This window comes from Vulpes vulpes, chromosome 14, assembly GCF_048418805.1.
Source record: "Vulpes vulpes isolate BD-2025 chromosome 14, VulVul3, whole genome shotgun sequence".
Taxonomy (NCBI): Eukaryota; Metazoa; Chordata; class Mammalia; order Carnivora; family Canidae; genus Vulpes; species Vulpes vulpes.
Window position 1 is genome coordinate 35,902,493 of NC_132793.1, and position 21,056 is coordinate 35,923,548.

Consider the following 21,056-nt stretch of genomic DNA (forward strand, 5'->3'; position numbering starts at 1 on the left):
CAACCAAGGAAGCCCCCACACAAACCCTTTAATGGGTTTGAATTCACACGGTCAACCAGGGTTTTGCAGATCGTTCTGCCTGATTGGAAGGTGGTAAAATAATTGCGTGGCACGGAGGAGTGGGCATTGCTGCCTGTTTTCTGGGGTGACAATATGTTCATAAATGAGGCAACCTTAGTTGTAAACCGTAAGATTGATTCTCTGGTGTTTCTTATTCTGAAGACAGGGTGCAGTTAAGAGAGAGGTAATCCCTCCGAGGCAGAGAATAAAGCAGACACTTAAAGTAATTTTTATCATTGATGTATTTTTTCAAATTCATTTAACACTCTCCACTGTTCTCTCTGTGCCAGGCCCAGTTTGGGGCAGTGATCACCCAAGGGGAACAGAAGGCAGCCCATGGGAAGTGGATGTATGCAGCCATATGTTTACAGCCTGTGGTGATTCCACAGCGGAATCATGAATAAAGTGCTGTGGCAGCAAACAGGAGCTTATTCCTGCCTGAAGGATGTCAGAGAATGCTCAGGGGAAAGACTCATTGGTTGCTAGGATTTTTCCTATTGCGCTTGTGTGGCCCATAGTGAACTGATGCAGGATGAGACAGTGCACCAGACTCAGCATGGCTCTTTCATAATCTATACATCAGGGCACATGTGTGCAAATAGAATCCAAACAATGGTTGTAAACGGAAACACAACCAGGAGGTGGGACCTTAAAGTGGAAGGCACCTTGAAGGAGATCTTAGTTGTGGCCCTTCATTTTACACACAGGGAAACTGACACCTCGAGAAGGGAGGTAGTTCACCCCTCCAAAACTGGGACTTCATCAGAAGAGATTCGTGGTCTTGGATTTCCTGCACTAGGCCCTTCTGTTTGTCATCAGAGGGCTTTCTTCAGGCCTTCTCTGTGTGCTGTGTTCTTGAATTCAGGCTGTGCCTAATTCTGTTACTAAGATCATAGTGTTCCTTCTACCTGGCCTGACAAGGATTGCCAGGTTGGCAAGGCACCACACCAAACAAAACCTAGCCGTGATCACCAGGGATCTTCTGAAAGTAAAAGAGAGTAGAGCTCTTAAGTTTCTCAGTGTTTCCAGAACACTGACTGGTAATCATTTATGACTCTCTGGGTGTCATGAGAATCAAATGCAATAATGTACAGACAGGGCTTCACACAGTATCTGGCGTATACTTTATGCTCAATGAATTTTAACTATTATTATTGAGCATTTGTTCATGCTTAAGTTTTCCCAGTTAGATTAAGGATACAGTATATCCCAATGGAAAGGCTCTTTATTCTCTCCTCCCCTTACCTGTCTGCTGGTTTATTGGATATGCCATTCTAAAGGTACGCTGCTTGCTTTTCTTGAATGTAAACTCCAAGCTTGGATTCCTTGGGCGAGTATTGTAATAAGGAGCAGGCCAAGGGGGTTAAATCAACAAAAGATTTGTGCTGACTTTTCTTCTGCTTTAACTCTGGGTAAGGATTGTTACTGTCCAGGGACCATTGTTCCTGCCCTCCCTCCCCACTGCCTCACCTTCAGTATGATTTATTGCCCTAGTGCTCTGCTGCATTCTTTCCCTTCTCTTTTTGCTCCTGCCTTCTCCCTAACCGGCCTTCCCACCCCAGTCCTTCTGCAATGCGGCTCTTGCTATTACATTGCCCTCTTATCCTAAGATGGCATCCCACTTTGGCAACTTCAGCATCTGAACTTTTAGTGCTCTTCTAGCACAGAGTGAGTCATTCTGCTTAGGGAAGGGAGCTGAGTGACTCTGGAATCCTTGGTTCAGTCCCCTGGCAGTAATGGATAGATACGGCTATCAGTGCCCACCCTAGAGGGAATAGCTATAGTGGGGTAGGTTTCAGGCTAGGCAGCCTTAACTGTGCCTCCACATGGCTTCTGGAAGAAAGTCCTCAGTGGCCTTCTGCAGAGAGGATGTTTTATTCAAAGTAATGCATGGCAGTGGGCTTTTAGAGTCAGATTTGGATTTGATTCCTGGGTCTGTCACTTAACTGACTGTATAATATTGGAACTAGTCCTTACTTTCTCAGATTCCACTTCCTTACCTATAAAATGTGAGTAACAGTTGTGTTCTTTTATAGGCTAGTAGTGAGGATTAAATTGAATACTATCGGTAAAGCTTATTAACCCAATGCTTAGAACATAGGTACTCTGTAAACTATGCTTTTTCTTTAAAGACCACATGACTTTTAAATTTCATGTTGTAACATACAGGCACTTTATTTTGATATGAAAATATTTAATATGTTCCTTAAAACCTTTTAGTAAAGTTGATACTCCAAGAAGAGAATTGCCATGTTTTTTTGTTTTTGTTTTCTCATGAAAACATTCAAAAGAAATGTCTTTCTAGATTTAATATTTAGGAATATTGACTTATCCTCAATACTGATTCATTCTCATCTTTTGGACTCTGGCTTTTGTTTTTTGACATTGGAAACTAGCAAACTCAGAGCCAAGTATTGCAGAGACCTCTGACAGTGGTGGGAATTTTGTGCAGACCTACCATCAGCTTCATTTTATGTTTCGACCTTTGTTTTTCTTATTTCCTCTATTTTTAATCTTTGCCTTGTTAACCCAGCTTGCCTTAAATCCTTGATTACAGGTGAGTATAAAATGCCAGTGACAGAGCAGATCCATCTGGACAAGCTGCCTGTGGACAGACCCACGGGCATGGTTGAAACTACTCACATGCATAGGACATCATCTTTGTTCTTCCTCCTCCTACACCCAACCACATCCTCTTCTTTCTCTTGAGTTTCTCTCAAATCTACCCTTTTGTCTTCACCCATCAACTTCCACCGTCTCTTAGTTGGGCTTTTGGGGTGGCTCTAAACCCATTCTTCATGGTTCCATGATTTCTCTCTGCCAGCTCATGTGTGCCACACCTACCTGAGAGAGCTCTGCAGCCTACAGGTCTTCTGGTTCCCCCTTGACCTGCCCTGTTGGCCTCATCTGCTGACATTGCTCTGTTCCTGCTTATTGGACTCTTTTTTTCGTCCCCAGAGCATGCCAATCTATTCAGGCCTTTTTCCCTGTGTGGATGCCATTTGTTTTTCTTTCTCTACCTCTTGCCTTCTTCCTCAGGACTGAGCTGAGAAGTCATATCCATCATCCCTGGCCTCCCTCAGACAGAGTGGTGGCCTGGCCACCTCTGGTCTTTGGGTGGATGCTGTGATTACACTTACTGCAGTGCTCTGTTGCTGCCTCAAGTTCTAGCCAGTGCCTCTAGAAAACTCACAGGTGTTGAATGGATGAATGGGAGAGCGAGAATATACACATATCTCACTGTTCTGAGCCTGATTCTGAAATACCTACATGTGTGAGAAGGGTTAGCATTTCCACCTTTCTTTTACACATAAGGTAAAAATAGAAGATGAGATCTTCCACCCCTGGTAGTGAGTTTAGGGTGAGGTAATTGTAGGATCCTTGTATTATTTATTACCTTTTTTCAAACTATAGAAAATGACTGATTGCTACTGGTGATGATGCAGTTGTTGCTGCTCTAGAATAAGGAGGGATGGAGTTGTTCTATAATGCATCAGTGTCCTGGGCTGAATTGGAACACCTTGTCCCCGACATGGGCTCAGTGCCCTCCCTTTGTACATAAGGCTGTGGTTTGCCCAAAATTCAGAGCCCAATTTATCTTGCCTTTTTCATTCATTCCTTTATTCCTTCTATTAAATGTTAAGCATTTGCCTTGTTTCCTTCTCCTTGAGAAAGATTATTAAGAGCAGTGGTGGCCCGGATGCTGGAGGGCAAGGCCAGGATGGTCACGCTGAAGATTAAAACTATCTACACACACACACAAATACACACATATTAAGCACTTATTGTGAGCTGGTCCTATGTTAATTGCTGCAGTGTAGAGTCGAATGAGATTGGGACCTTGTCTGTACCAAGGAGCTAAAAACCTAGCAGGGGCTACCCGTACATATACCAGCCATTAGTGCAGGAATAAATAAGGGTGTGTAACATATGCCTGATCCAGAAAAGGAAGTGACAGACTGTTCAGAAAAGCTCCACAGAGATGTCCATGCCCTTGCTAGGGTTCGAGAACGCATAAAAATTCACTAAACACAGGAGCATTGAGGTGCATTAGAAGCAGAGGGCTGAGGGGCACCTGAGTGGTTCAGTGGTTGAGCATGTCTTTGGCTCAGGTTGTGATCCCAGGGTCCTGGGATTGAGCCCGCATCGGGCTCCCTACAGGGAGCCTGCTTCTCCCTCTGTCTATGTCAGTGCCTCTCTTCCTCTGTGTCTCCCATGAATAAATAAATAAAATCCTAAAAAAAAGTGGAGGGCAGAAACAGTCCGTATGTTAGAAATTGCTCTGATAGGGGCATTGAGAGTTCATGAGACACAAGGAGAAGTAGCCATCATATTCCAAGTGGGAGGTGATATGAGCTGCAGAATAAGAGATGGTGTGTTTAGCTCTTTTAGAAGTAAAATCGACAAAACTTGATGACTAATGGTGGAGGGTTAGGGAAAAGGAGGAGTAAGAGTTGACTCCCAGGCTTTTGGCTGAAATCTCTGGGTGGAGGGAGCTAGATAGATGGTGGATCAGACCCTGGTCTGTTGACTCACAAACCAGGGCATGGATGCAAAGCTTTTTCTAGTAACCTTTGGTCTACTAAAGACATAACTTGGCCTGTCTAAAATGAGCAGCTCTGGCCTAAGAAAGAAGTGATGGTTAGCATGTTCCTCCTTTCTGAAGAAAGCTGGAGAGTTTATCTGTTGAGAGATGAAATGACCTCCTCCTAATTAAGGAAAGTGAAGGCTATGCTTCTGGCAGCAGTTAAGAGCCCCGATGTCTCTTCACTCATAGGAGCTAAGCAACAAAGCTTTGAGAGCAGGGAACTTTTGAAAGGCAAAATACTTGTGCTTAGTGTGGGAGTTTGAGAGAGTTCTTGCTGGATAATTCAGAACTGCTGGCTGCAAAAGGAGAACGCTGCTGGGCGGGGGGTGGGGGGGCACTGCACGCGTGCTCGGTGGCAGAGTCTGGCTGAAATCCCAGGAAAGTTTGAACACCAGAGTAAGATTCCATGGTTTATTAAAAAAAAAAGGAAAAGAAAAGAAAAGAAAAGACATTCTAATCAGTCTGTTTATAATCAAACTTACACTAGGTTATTTGTGATCAAAGTTACAAAATGATGAGAAAATATCAAATTGCTATTTAATTCTTTAGAAAGCTATTATATAGTATCAATTCAGAATGTTCAAGCATCACTTTTAAAAAAAACTATTTTAAAAGATATTTTTGCTAATGAAGAAGGAATAGTAGAGAACTTGGTTTGAGGAGTCAAGATGAAACACTTGTAGGGAACTCAGTAGGATGTGTGTAAGGCATATCCCATTGCTTTGGAGAGGCTCTTGTTCTGCCATCTGTGGAGCCTCCACAGGTCTGGGATGGAATTCAGAGGATCAGTGAGCTTGGATTGGAACAGAAATTACATCTTTATTTAAACCAAATTCTAATCAATTTTTTTATTATAAGTTAAGTGTTTATTTATTTTAAAGATATATTTACTTTAGAGAGAGTGTGCAGCATGCAGGAGCTGAGGGTACAGGAGAGGGAGAGAGAGAATCTCAGGCAGACTCCATGCTGAGCATGGAGCCCAACCAGGGAGGTGATCTCATGACCCCGAGACCATGACCAAGACTCGAGTGCCACCTAGGTGCCCCATAAGTTGAGTATTTAAAACACAGTGGTATTTACAGTATATGTCACCTTTAGAATTATAGCTCTTTTCATATTATAATTGTGGCACATATCTGAAGATATCATCTGTGCTTACCACTACTTTGAAATTATGGTAGTTATTAGATCTACCACTGTGTAAGAGCCAGTGCCTTAATAAACAAGTACATACATTACTAAATCACACGCAAAAAATTTTTTAATTTGGATAATTGTACTTCAGTCAAGTTGGTTTTATTTTTAGTCTTGCGCATTGTGTTTCATACATTTTTAAACATTCTGAGCAGATTTCATCAACTGCACAGCTGCCCAAAGAGATCCATGGCACACAAAAGGTTAATAACCCCGGCTAAGATCATGTAGTTGTGGCATATGACCTCCGCCTGGTGGCAGCATACTCCTTAAAGGTTAAATCTGTAATTAGCATTGTGAAGAAGCATAAAATAACTGTATGCTTGAGTATAATTTTCAAACAGTTTTGACCTCAAGTCCACAGTAAGAAATAGGCTTTTCATCATAATTCATTATACTCATATATAAGTTTCACAAAACAAGACTTGACCTTACACTGTGACACATTGATATTTTTTATTCTATTCAAATAACTACTTTTGATTCTCTTTCTTTAAAATAAAGTACTGATTGTAACACAGTATACTGCACTTCAGTAGGTCACATTGTACTGTTTGACATTATAGGAAACTCTCTTTCATCATATTTCATGATTTTTTTACCTAGTGAACTTCACTTTGGTCTTCCCCAAAATACCTATATATTTTCAGAGACACAATACATTTTATATATGTCAGTAAATATGCATGTGCTTTTACACAAACACAGCCTTTAAAAATTATTTATTAGTGATGTATAATTTATATACTCTGAAGTGAACTGATCTTCAGCATATACCCCACCAAGATATAGAACATTCCCATCACCACACAAAGTTCCTCTGTCCCTGTTCTTAATCAGTTCCTCCCTAAGTAATCGCTGTCTGATTGCTTTGATCACAGATTTAGTTTTGCTGTTCTAGAACGTTATATAAGTGGAATCATACAATATGTATTCTTTTAGCCTGGCTTCTTTTGCTCAACATAAGGTGGAAATTAGTCCCTGTTGAGTGTATGAGTAGTTTTGTGAGGAGCATTCCACTGAATCAATGCACCACACTTTGTTTATTCTCCTGTTGATAGATTTAGGTTGTCTTCTGTCTTAGCTGTTGTGAATAAAACTTCTACAAACATTTGCATACAAGTCTTTCTGTTCACGTTTTATCTCTCTTGGTAAATACGGAAGGTGGCATTGTTGGCTTAGTCAGTAAATTAAATTGTGTGTTTAACTGTAGGAAACTGACCATTTGCCAAAGTGGTCAAACCATTTTGCATTTCCACTAGCAATGTATAAAAGTTTGGGTTGCTCCACATCCTTACCAACATTGGTGTGTCAGTCTTTTTTATTTTAGTCATTCTGGTAGGTATGTATAGTTGATGGTTTTAATTTGCATTTGCCCAATGACTGATGTTGAATACTTTTTCATGTGTTACTAGCTGTTTGTTTATCTTGTGAAGTATCTATTCAAGCTTGGGTTGTTTGTTTTTTTTTAATATCAACTGGTAGGAGTTCTTTATTTTGGATGCTAGTCCTTTATATCAGATAAATGAATTTATGAATATTTTCTCTTAGCATGTGACATACATATCAATTTTATTAATGGTGTCTTTTAATGAACAAAAGTTTTAAATTTTGACAGTTCGATTTAAAATTTTTTTTGGCTGTCTTTGGTGCTTTCTGGGTCCTAAGAAAGTTTTTCTACCCTAAGTTTGGCAAGATAGCTTTGGTTTTTAAATGTGTTTTGTTTTGTTTTTTTTTTTTTAATTTATGATAGTCACACAGAGAGAGAGAGGCAGAGACACAGGCAGAGGGAGAAGCAGGCTCCATGCGCTGGGAGCCCGATGTGGGACTCGATCCCGGGTCTCCAGGATCACGCCCTGGGCCAAAGGCAGGCGCCAAACCGCTGCGCCACCCAGGGATCCCGATAGCTTTGGTTTTTATGTGTAGGTCTCTCATCCATCTCAAATTAATTTTTGTGTATGGTGTGATATAAATGTCATGTTTTATTTTCTTTCCATATTTATATTTGGTATTCTCAGATCATTAGTTGAAACTACTTTCCTTTCATCATTGAAATATAGCACAGAATTTTAAAGAAAAAAAAAAACTATTTAGCCAGAGAGGTGCAGAAGTGACATTTTCCTACAGGCTGTCACTGACCCTTTGGGCCTCTGGGATCATCCCCAACCTGCAGTCTTGGTCTTCTATTCCTTTCTGAGTTAGCCCATCCAGTTATTTATATATCTCCAGAAATTACTTTACTCATAAGGTGTGAGGATTTATAAGGCTAACCACATTTTACAGGATCTGTAGTTGTGCCACAGAGTGGCTGGTCACATATGGCTGTTTAAATTAAATTAAAGTTAAATGAGGTTTAAAATTCAGCTTCTCAATCATAGTAGCCACATTCCATGTGCTTAGTAGCCACACATGGTTATTGGCTACCCTGTTGTACAGGGGCAGGAAGCAAGATTTGTACAATTTTATAGCATATTTTAATGAAACCAAGTTACTAGTTTTGTTAACTGTCATTTAGCATCTAGCTTCCTCTCCTTGTTTCTTTTTCATTTGTCCTCACTTCCATTTCTATTCTAAGATGTGCTGTCACAGCCATTCCTTTTGTCTGTCTAAAAATGCAGTAGCTTATATCTGTTGTTGCCTACCTAGAAGAAAGAATTCCCCTGACTATCCACGGAACCCTTCTTTTCTGGAGCCTACCCAGGACTGACCCATTTAACTTCTTTCAATGTCTGATAGTCTTCCAGCTGTCACTGAATGTCTTGAACATCCCCCTTAATGGTGTGGCCAGAGATAGATATTTTGTCTTTACTATCATGGTGAAAATTATATTTCTCCTTAGCTTTTCTACTGTAAATATTAAACTTGCAAAAACTAGTAGACTTATGACCTGTAGCCCTGCCCCATATGAAGTTTTCTGTCCACTAGGGAACTTTGTTGCCATTTCATCATGAGCAACCACATAGGAATTTGTGAGATTTTCTTTCATTGTTTGCTGGGTGTGAGCTAACTCTGCCATTAATGTCTTTTTAGTGTGGGAATTTTGCTGTCCTGGTGGATCTTCACGTATTGCCTCAAGGTTCAAACAGAGATACCAGCTGGTTTTCTGAACATAAGAAAGAGGTATCACAAAACTTTTCACTTTTTAAATGCAAGTGGCTGCTGCTCGAAGAAATATTAACTCTTTCCAGCTTTCATTTTCATTAGTGAGCAAAAAATATTGAATGATATTTGACCTTCAGGAAACAGTTGTTATATTCCTGATGACAGACATCCACTTTTTTTTCCCCTGAGAAAGTGACACATCTATATATTTCATAAACTATATTATTTATTTAAATCAGACATTTTCTACCACTTTGTTGTTGGGGAATGGGCTCTTTGTAGTTAAAACAGAAGAAGACATTAAAGTGGGGGTTCTAGGCAAGCAGGGATTTTAATCTAATCAGTTGTAAAGGACAGACTGAGCCCCTGAAACAGGCATGGTGTGAATGCAAAGCTAATCTTTCACACTTTTAAGTCAAATTCTTATTTAATTCTTAAATTCTCATTGTCCACACTTTTGTCGTCTACTCTACTTTTATTAACATGAGTCTTTGAGTGTACCTCTGTTGGACTGTGTTCCTTCTCACTGTGGTCCATCTGGGAAGCGGACGGCTGGATGGTCATGTGACTGGGAACATGGTGTTTGACCTCCCTGGGCCTCAGTCTCCTCATCTGCAGATGAAGGAGTTGGACCATCAGCCTCTGAGTCACTCCTAGCCCTCAGTTTCCATGATCCCACCCCAGTGCTGCTATGCCAGAAGGCTGGAGAGTGCATCTGGCTCTCCTCACGTGTTCTGCTTCCTTCTGCATGTCCTTGTACTAGAGAGCAGGGAGAACCACGGCAAGGCACTGTCTTTCACAGAACTTTCAGAGTATTATAGTGCTTTGTATCCTCCATGATACTCATCACAATAGCTTTTTAGTGTTAGAAATAAAGTTAAGTTTTATAGAAAGGTAGTGTATGGAGAAGAATTTAGTGATAGTAGCAACAAAACAAAGGGAAAAAAAACCCACCATTACTGTGGTGACTGTTTTCAGTTAACTTTTGAAGATTATTGGAAACAAAAAAATCCCTCAAAGAAAATTTATAAGGAATACATTTTCAGTCACAAAGTAATAATATAATCATTACATGGTTAGGCAGTATGTAGAGGATATCTGGTGGCCTACAGCTAGGGGAAGGCAGGCACAATATTTGGTATAATGGGATTTGTTGTTCAGGTTAATAAATGGATTTTCCTCCTTAGGACTTAATATTTGGTAAGCCAGCCTCTCCTAGTACAACTCGACTCCAGGGAATTCCAACTTTGGCTTACCAATACTTGGTTTCCCCAATGTGACTAATGCTCACCTGAGGGGACCTCACCCCAAAAGTCTTCTGACTTGACTGACAGGAACAGCATTCTGGAATCCACTGTTTTGGGCCCACCTTCTTCTCTGTTCTCTCCCAACTTTACCACCTCAGCCTTAGCACTTTCTTGTTGGTATGTAGTCAGTTTTGCCAAGAGTCAGTCGATTTGGAAGGCTTTAAAATAAGGCTAGGAATATGTGAATCACCTCCTAGCCAAAGCATGAAGCTAGATTTTTCCAGGGTGCCACACACAGCTATTGCTGCTCCACCTAGTACTACGTCCCAGCAGCAAGGCATGACTTAGCAAAGGTGCTCAGTGCACGATTGGACCTGCAGAGCTTGGCTGCAGTGTTAGCTGCAAGAGGGCAGGTTATGCCAGCGAGCCAAGCTTCCCTCTCAAAGCAAAAGCAGATAGTTTGCTGCTTATACTTCAAGTTGTTCCTTTAAAGTTTGTTCACTGACATTAAAATTGCTCTGAGAGAGAGAGAGAGAGAGAGAGGAAAAAAGTCAAGGAAAGGATCTGACTCTAGTCTGTATTCAGTGTCTCAGTGCTTTCATATTTTTTTAATATTAGATCTTTTCATGATTGGGATTTCATGAGCAATCAATTTGATTACATTTTAGCCATCACTTTATATAGTGAAAGTCTCAAGAATGTCCAGTTCCTTTTCAGAAAAAGGAACTAATTGCATGTATTAAACCCAGGTTTATTTTGAGTCCAGCACGAGTAGTCTTTGTACCCAAACAGACAAACTTGAACTGTTTTATTTGTAAACTTGAGGAAGCAAGTGTGAGCCCCATTAGCCTAGAAATACCATATATATCTATGTCTTTTTGCTCATTGATTCAGCTTGGTCTTCTTATCTGCCTCTCCACTATAACTGGGAATTTGTCTTTTCTTGCACTGCTCTGGTTCTGAAAAGAATGCTTTGCTAAGTGTACTGTGGTCAGTTACTAGGGTATCTTGACCACATCACCCATGGTCTACCTTCCATTCGTCAAACCTGACTCATGGAAGGAAAGCCCCGTAACTATAGGGAGAAAGTTTGTGTTGTATGGGCCTTTGTTTTATTTTTGTCATACTATTTTTAGTTCTAGCCTTATAGGGTATTTATAGCCAAATTTTAACAATCTTTGTTTCCATGTATGTCTTTCACATATTTTCTAGCTCAGTCATAGTTGAACCCTGCATGTGAAGCAAAATTCTTTGTTAAAACAACAGTATGAGGCAAAGCTGCCTTTCTGTTGTGTGAACAATGCCAAAACGCTCAACTGTAAACGGATATCTCTGTAGTCCACAAGGCACTGCATCTTTGGGCTGCAAAATGAGAGCAAGAGAGAGGAGACCAGTGTTTACATTTTATGTAGAAGATCGCATTTGTGAATTAAATCAGGGATTTTTGGTGCTGCTAAAGAGTGTACATATTTGCAATAAAAGTTTAGCTATCATTGTCCCTCAGAGCTGCTTAAAATTTTGCTCTTGTTTTAATTTATGAAGATTCTAAGAGATCAACCTGAGATGGTATTGAATAAACCAGTGAAACAGGTTTGAGTTGACCTTGGCAACTCTGAGCCTTCTGCAGAGTCTGGGACTCGGACCAGAATGACCAGTCCTTACACACCAGTTCTTAATCTAAGCTAAGGAATTTCAATTGGTGTGCCATGTTTTTTCCTTTCCCTACCTTGGCTACATGTCTCTGATGGACAGTTTTCTTTCCTGTTGTGTGGTGGACTTTGAGAGTTTTTTCTTTTCATAAGTAACACTGATTCATCAAACAATAGTTCCAGAAATTTGCTAGTGATGTGGTATGTTGATGTTGAATTAAAACCATCTGTTTCTGTTGTCTAATAAATATTAATCTACTTTAGAGAAATATGAGAAGTTAAATTATTTTCACCATTAATTGGCAGATATAGTGCAGTTTTTACAAAAGGAAATGGGCATATAGAGTATGGTCAACAAGAACGTGGAAGAAAATCACATTACTGATTCCCAGTTCTTTCCAGCCCATCACTTAGTGCTGTTACTTTTTCAATAGATTTCTAAATCTGAGGCCAGAAACTAAGGAATAGTGGTGTTTAGGATAAAAAAGATTTTAAACCAAGTTTGAAAAATGAGAAATATTCACATAGAAATCACTGGCTGGCTCCTCTTGAATAAATTGGAAGAGCTAATAGCACTGTACCTGGTACTCCCACCTAACAACCGTCCACTGCCATCCTCAGTCTTGCATGGCCACACAGGGCACTTCACTGTTTTTGTCTTTCTTTTAGAAATGTGAAACTGAGGCAGAGGGAAATTAAATGAATTTCTCAGTTCACAGAGTAAGCCAACGTCATGATTTTTGAACAAAGCTCAGTAGCAAACTTACGTGTGGGATGTTACCCTAGAACACAGATAGCATTCTTTTCAGCTTTCACGGCTAAGTAAAAAAGCAAACAAATTGAAATGTTTAGTGTTGACTTTTTAATACGCATGATGTTGACTCTTTTTGCATTGCATTACATAGAGAATATATCTCATTTTTAAATTTACTTTAGGAAGTCTGTTTACTGTTAAAAGAAACCATCGATTCAAGAGTTAATGAGTACTTGGAAGTTCGTAAACAACACAAGCCATCAAATACAGAATTCACAAGATCCAGTCCCTTGACCTTAAAAGGTAGGCACAGAGTACTTTGATTTTGGGTAAAATTTCTGCTTTGTGGAGATGGCAGTTTTGTTGGACTTTGTCATATTAGTACAGTGATACATTTAAAAAACATGTTCTAAAAAAAATAAAAATAAAAATAAAAAATAAAAAACATGTTCTAATGAAGATGCTTTGTTTGGGTAGAGAAAATTAACAAAAAAGCCCTGGAGGGCTTTTAATGGGAGGCAAAATATATAAAGATAGAAAATAAAACATTCTTAAGGAAACTTGTGAATACTTTAAAGGATTTTTTTTTAACAAGTAGTCTTACAAATTGATTTACATTAATACTGACTTGATTTGGGGTGCTATGCTTTTTTAAATGCTTTCATATATGTCACCATATTTCAGAGGATCTCAACTGGGGGTGATTGTACCTCAGGGGACATTTGGTTGTCATCCTGGTAACTACTGGCATCTAGAGAGTAGAAGCCAAGGATGCCACTAAATATCCTACAATGCACAGAAAAGCCCCCATAGCAAGGTGTTATCTGGCCCTAAATAGAAGGGCACTGAGGTCGAACTATCCCACCCAATTTCCTAACAACACTTTGAGAATGGTTATGTCTGAGTTGTAGGTGATAATGTCGAGGAGCTAAAAGATTAAGAGCTCACCTAAATCAAAGATCATCTTTTTGAGGACAGAGATGATCTTGTTTATTTGCCGTCTTCCCCCACACGCCCCACTCCTCCCTACATAGCCCAGTGCTGGATACACAGATTCAGTGACCTGTTGAAGAAAAGCATACCTGGGTGACAGGTGGCAGAACTGGACTCCAGACACAGCTCTTCTGACTCCCAGCCTGTTGTTCTTTATACTCTGTCATTGTTGTGATTTTAATTTTCTTTTAACTTTAAATCAGTGTCTCATAAATACTCTTTGTGGTACAGATAAGGTCAACCTCATTTTAATCCTCAGTGTACAGGACTGGACGGCAGTAAACTGGGTAATGCTAATGCAGCACCCCCTTAGAAGAAGAATTGTGTTAAGTAACCCCTTTGAAGCCATACTTAATCTACAGTGTTCACCTGGGCACAGCTGATAAGTGGGCCGACAGATTAATTTAACCCAAACCGAAAGCTTCAAACAAATGGATTTTTCAGTCCATACAATATTATATTAGATGATGCTTTTTGGTATTTTGATTAGTTGTAGGACAAATCTTGAGAAAATCCAGAGGAGCTTGTATCCTTTGTACCTCAGCAGACTTGGCTGGTCTCATTTTCTAACTGGTACAAAAGGAGAAGGAACAGAGAAGGGTCTCAAACTTCCATTTCTGATATGCAGGTGGCATGGTCAGTACTGATTCTCAATTAGCCTTCCCCCTGGCTTCCTCTATTGCAGAGTGAAAAGTACTAAATATTCCATTTCCTTGCTTTTTTTTGAGTCCCTGCTTTCAGTTCTTTAGGTGTATACTTAGAAATGGAATTGCTGCATCATTTGGTAATTACCAGTTATATTTATTTTAATTAATTTTTTTTTGAAGAATGTGCTATCCTGTTTTCCAGTGACTATTCCATTTTACATTCTCACCAAGAATGGATCCCAGTTTCTCCATAATCTTGTCAATACTTATTTTCTGTTGTTTTGATAGTAGCTATGCTGAGTTGTGAAGTGGTATCTTATTGTGATTTCAGTTTGTGTTTCCCTCATTTGTAGTGATTTTTGGCCATTTTTTCATATGCTTACTGGCCATTTGTGTTTCTTCTTTGGAGAAATGTCTATGTCCTTGGCTCATTTTTTATTGTGTTACTTGTTTTTTGTTTTTGAGTTGTAAGAGTTCTTTTACATATTCTGGATATTAATTCCTTATCAAGTATTTGACCTGAAAATATTTTCCCATTGTATGTTGCCTTTTTACTCTCAGTAGTGTCCTTTGATGTGCAAGCGTTTTATGTTTTGATGTAGCTAATTCATCTGTTATTTTGCTGCCTGTACTTGATGCTGTATCCAAGAAATCATTACTGAATCCAATGTCATGAAGCTTTTAAGAGTTTTATAGATTTAGCTCCTTTTAGTTAGGTATTTGATTTATCCTAATTTCAAGGAAAGGGTCCAACTTCATTCTTTTGCATATGGATATTTAGTTGTTCCAGCACCATTTGTTGGTAAAGTCTGTCCTTTCCCCCATTGAATGGTCTTGGCTCCCTTATTAAAAGTCTTTAATCATAAATGTGAGGGTTGGGGGTGTCTAGGTGGTTCATTCGGGTAAGCAACTGCTTTTGGCTCAAGTCATGATCCCAGAGTCCTGGGATCGAGCTCTGTGGCAGGCTCCCTGCTCAATGGGGAATCTGCTTCTCCCTCTCCCTTTGCCTACTATTCCCTCTGCTTGTGCTTTCTCTCTCTGTCAAATAAATACATAAAATCATAAATAAATAAATAAATAAATAAATAAATAAATAAGTATGTATGTATGTATGTATGTATGTATGTATGTATGTATGTATAAATGTGAGGGTTTATTTCTAGGCTCTCTGTTCTGATCCATTGTTCCATATGTCTGTCTTTATGCCAGTACCACACTGTTTTGCTTACCATAGGTTCATAATAAGTTTTGAAATTAGGAGATATGAGTCTTCGAACCTTCTTAATGTTTTTCAAATTGTGTTGGCCATTCAGGGTTCCTGTCACTACTTTTAGTGACTGTGTAGTATTCCATTAAATATCCATACTCTGATTTATAGGTAGAACATTTAGTTTGCATCTAATATTTTCACTGTGGTAAACAATGCTACAGTGAATATCCTGATGATATATACATGCTTGCACATAGCAACTTCTCTATAATATTTTTAGTTTTAATGTTCATATTTTTATTCGTTTGTAAGAGCTTCTTAAGAATATGAGAATGCTTTGTATGTTTTATAGGTTTTAAGTGTCCTTTCTGAGTTTGTCATTTGCCTTTGACTTGGTTTATTTAGCTGCCCAAACACAAACTAGGAGAAGCCTGTATTTGCCTCATGGAGCCTTCAGTGATCAGTCACTTGTGGGGATGAATGCTAGGCTTCTCTGTAATGAGATAAGTAGTGTAATCGACTACCAGAGGTAGACAGGGTGATACTAATGAACCATTGCGTTATTCACTCTTTAGGAAGAAAAGCTGTGCTAAGTATTCCTCCTTGAAAGTCAACTTGGTATAAAAGCACTCTCTTTCCTTTCCTGCCTACTTCTGATCACAGTTAACCTTTAATTGACCATGTCTTTTGATGTTCATACCTTAACAAGTCCCCTCCTCTGCTGCCACCAACATCCATGCTCCAGCCTCCCCTGCATGCCTGGGCATGGGCACCCACAGCAGCTCCCTGGCTGGCTTCCTTGCATCTGCTCTGGCCAGTGCCTCTCCTGCTGTTTATACTTCAGTTAGTGTCATCCCTTAATATCACAGGTCTGGGGATGCCTGAGTGGCTCAGCGGTTGAGCATCTGCCTTTGGCTCAGGGTGTGATCCTGGAGTTCCAAGATCACGTTCCCCACATTGGGCTCCCTGCATGGAGCCTGCTTCTTCCTCTGCCTGTGTCTCTGCCTCTCTCTCTCTCTCTCTCTCTCTCTCTCTCTCTTTCTCTGTATCTCTCAAGAATAAATGAATAAAATAAAATAAAATCACAGGTCTAATCTTGTGAACCACTTCCCCACCACTTCCCCAAGGCTTCCAGGTACAAGCCAGGATCCTTGGAGTAGCAGCCTCTCCAGCCTCCACTTGTCCCACTTTTTCCTTCTTTTTTACTCCACTGATGGCAGTTTAATTGCTTTCTTTCAAAGCTCCATTCTTCTGCTCATGGGGCCTCTGCCCATGTTGGAGCCCTGGTCTCCCCTTTCCCTGTGTTCCTTCTGCTCTCTGCTCAAAATCACTCTTTAGGGAAGCCTACCTGGGGACAGATCTCCTTGTTACAGGCCCACAAGCATCCTGAACACCATTCGATTAATATCTGTCTCTCCACAAACATATAAGCCACCTGAAGACAGGTTCTGCCTCTTTTATTACCATTGTGTCTCCAGCTTGGAGGACATTGCCTGCTTTGTAGTAAGTACTTAATAAATGTTTATACAGGTAATAAATTACATACACGGTACTATCTTTCCTCTTCCTAGTAAGGTCAAGGCCTGCCCTAACATCCCCATCATGCCTTGTCTCCTCCCGCTACTTACTTTCCTGCCTCCCCACAAGCCAAGCCTGCATTCTTTATACCTCTGCCTTAATATTTACACAGTTCACCTTTGTCTGGAAAACTCCTATTTAACTTTTGAGACCCAACTCAAATATTACTTCTCCAAAGTCTCCCTCGGTTTCTCTTCTTCTGGCACTTCACACTTTTAATACATTTGTCACATTATGTTATAATTGTATACCTGCCTTTCTCCCACCTCTTAGTTGGCAAAGACTGATTCTTTGCCCCCCACAGGGCCTCTTCTTTTCTTCTCCAAATCACATAACTGCTTCCTTCCACAAAGAGGTCCATCTTGCTCTAGGATGTGCTCACCTGTAGGAACAGTGGACACATACTGTAATGTACTATCGCCTTATATTGTTCATTAACAACATCAATAAAAATGGAAACTGAGTACATGTTTTCAGTATTGCCTCAGAGCCAAAGACATCGCTCTACATTTAATCTGACTGCCTGTTCTCAGCTGTTCCCCATAATCTTACTGAAATGCCCTTTTCAAAAGCAATTTCAAAGCCACTAACCGTAAGGCCTTGCTATTTCCTCCTCGGTATCCAGTTCTGTGTCTCATGTTCCCTGAAAATAGAGTCCACATCCTATATTGGTGGTTTGGATGAATGTGAGTAATTTATGCTTTTGTGTAAAGTAGATATCTTCTCTTATTTACATGAGTTTCTTACCTTTTTTCCATTTCTAGATCCACATAAATAATATACCTCATCACAGTACAGATACATAGAACATAATGCTGGCTGAGGTGAAGTCTCTGAGCTGGTAACTTTGTTGATTATTCAGATAAAAATATTTTTCATGCCAGTTTTCTGGTTTTCTTTATGAAAAAAAATTGTGTAAATGGTTTTGAGGCCATTTCCTTGATCTTACAATATAAAGGAACGCAGAGTATTCACCAACTAAATGAACAGCATAACACAGACATTTGCTGATAGTTTCATCTTTTTTAAGTCACCTGAGGTGTTATTTCAATAGATTCAGTAAAAATTAGTGTTGTAAGTCATGGGGCACTTCAGTGGCTCAGTCGGTTATGTGTCCAACTCTTGGTTTCAGCTCAGGTCATGATCTCAGGGTTGTAAGATTGAGCCCTGCAATGAGCTTCACAGGCTTGGCGTGGAGTGTGCTTGAATTCTCTATCCCTCTGCCTCTGTGCTCCATCCCCCATGCATGTGCATGCTCTCCCCCACCTCAAATAAATAAATAAATCTTTAAAAAAAGGCTTAACTGTCAATTTCTGCCAATTCTGTTTCATTAACCTTGCCAAAACTAGGTGTTATCAGTGTTTTTAATTTTTCCCAGTCTGACAGGCCAAAAATCAAAAAAGAAGATAGTCTGCTCTCTGATTTTTATCTTTCACTTTTTTATGTGCTTGTTGACTGAACTGCCTGTTTACAGCTGTTGCTCATCTTTGTACTGGGTTGTTTGCCTTTTTCTTCCTAATATTTTCTCTTTCCTAGTGTCCCTTCCTTGATCACAGCCTTCTTAATCAACTTTTGAATTACTGCCATAGCCTTCTGACTTTCCTTCCTTGATTTTCCTTCCAACTTATCCACACCTCTGCTGCCAAAGTGGCCTTTCGAAAACAACTGTGATAGTCTCCAGCTTAAAACCTTCTGTGGTCAGGAGCCTTAGTTGTCTAATATCCTTTATTTTAATTTCATTTCTGCTTGAGACTATCAGAATGGATCTGGCTCTTTAGCAGAGTTGGTAAAGATAATAGATAGCTCACAGGATCTACCTTTTGGAGGACACAGCATAATCTCAGCCACAGATGGGGACAGCTTTGGTACATGTGCCGTTTCAGCTGCAGTCTGCTATGCTCAGGACCAGGGGTCAGCCTCTAGTGCTGAGCACCATGCTGCTCCTTTTGAGCCTAGTGCAAGGCAAAACTAGATCCCATGGCTGTACCCTAGTTGCAGGTGGGCCAGGGAGGACAGAATGTTTGGCCTTTACCTTGGGAAAGTGGGATGTTAAAACGTGGGAAGTTGCCAAAACTTTGCAAGGAGGATGGTTAGAAGTTTTGGTGGGTGGACACAAGTTACAAAATATCCTCTCAAGTTTTCTTCTTGGCTGCCTTCTTCCACAAACTTCCAAACAACAGACTTCTGCCTAATGACAGCTCTCCCAAAGCCAGAGGAAATAAGCTCAGCATCTCCTCTGAGAGAAGGAGAGAGAGAGAGAGAGGGAGGGAACCCAAAGTCTCACACCCTAGCTCCAAGCCTAGGCTTCCTGAATGACATTCATTCACGGCCCTTGTTTGTTAACCCATTGACTAAATTATGAAGTTAACTCTTGACAACATACCTTAAAGAAAATGTAGGGAAACAGCCAAAAAAACTTAATATATGAAGGAAGAGAGTGCAGGAGGATGCCACCATTCTAACTTTTAAAATAAATAGTTGGTATTTATATCTTCTCTCCTCTTAACATTTGTGTCATATTCTTTTTGCCCTCAGCTAGTAACTCAGCTGATGAGGATTCTTTGCGTGGCAAGGTGATCCAAACCTCCATTCCGGAGAGATTTGAGCCTACAATGATCCTGCCTTTATGAGGCTGTCCACAGTTCTCATGAATTTTTAGCACTGGAAATGTATCACTAGATAGAGCCTGTCATAATCCCTGTGTTTTATCCACTTGCCTCTGTTGTGTCATCATGGGCCAGCATTTCTACTCCCCTTTTGGTCTGTTTGTCTAGTGGCATAAAAAAACCTAAAGTAGTATGCGACACTTTTAAATTTCTGCCTGGGTCATTGTTACCCCTTCGTTCCAGTTTTCCTTTGAATACTCATGAAGCACAGTCATGAGGATAGAAAGCAAACTTTTGCTGAGGTGGTCACTTCCCTCTTCCACTCCCTGGTTCCAGGAATTCTTGCCAAGGGAACACATATTGTTCTGCTGGTCACAGCATGTAATATGACTTGTAGGACTTTAACCCAGCCCCACAAGGTCCTGCCTTGCAGTTTGTATCACAACTGAATTTTCAGTAGGCCCTTCAACCACCCTATAAAAGGCCAGCCACATTTGATCCTTGCTTGATTGCTTGGTAGGACCTTTGCATTTTATGAATGTACCAGTGTATTTCTAAAAAGAGTTTCTTGGTCAGGAGTACTATGGTAATGGTGAATGAGGCCTTCAGTAGGTCCAGCAGAAACATGGCAGGCATAGAAAATACACCCAGATTCTGAATAAGGGTCCATTTCAGTGAAAATATTGTTTTCTCTGTGATGAAAGATGTCTAATATAATAATCTACCCACCATTGCTGACTGCTGGCCCATCTACTTGCAATATGAGAATTGGTAGGGAGACTCAAATTAATTGCTGCTTTGGCAGATTTGGCATTTGGCAAGGCTCAGTGTTGGTGAGTTTAAGTCCATGCCATTGAGCCCAAGCATAATACTCATCCTTGCCAACATGGCCACATGCCTCATGAGCCGTTTGAGCAGGTAATCTGACATCTGGGGAAAGAGGCTGGCCAGCATCCACAGGGAAGGTCATTTTATCCAGGTCATCACATGAATTTCTTAATGGCGGTTTTTGGAGAACATTCACATAAGATAAAGATATTTTCACACACACACTCCACTTAACTTTTCCTAAAATGTCCTCGTCACCAGTTGGTCTGAGATCATGCCAATGAATGAATGAATAAATGCACACACACACACACACACACACACACATCAGGCTATCTTTCCTTACAGGCCAAACGAACCCAAAGTATATCTCTCAACATTCTGCTCACTGGACAGATGTCTTTTCTCCACCCCAAGTGAGGTTATATCATTGCACTCCTTCACTTCTGGCTGATACTATCATATTGGGCAGAACCATTGAATAACCCGGAACAGATTTTTAGCAGATAAAAATCTGTTAGTAAGCTGATCACTCAAGCTGTCACCCTTTCAGGTCACTTACATAGGTCAAACAAACATGCAAACATATGCACAAGTGTT

At 40.2% G+C, this 21,056-nt stretch overlaps 1 protein-coding gene across 1 annotated transcript in view; it reads left to right on the forward strand.

Moving 5' to 3' along the window:
• The window catches only part of SLX4IP (SLX4 interacting protein), a 175,590-nt gene that overhangs the window by 101,711 nt on the left and 52,823 nt on the right, over positions 1 to 21,056 (forward strand). Inside the window, 2 exon segments of the mRNA XM_026012280.2 lie at positions 8,873 to 8,962; positions 12,777 to 12,897. Of these exon segments, the coding sequence (XP_025868065.1) occupies positions 8,873 to 8,962; positions 12,777 to 12,897 (211 nt within the window).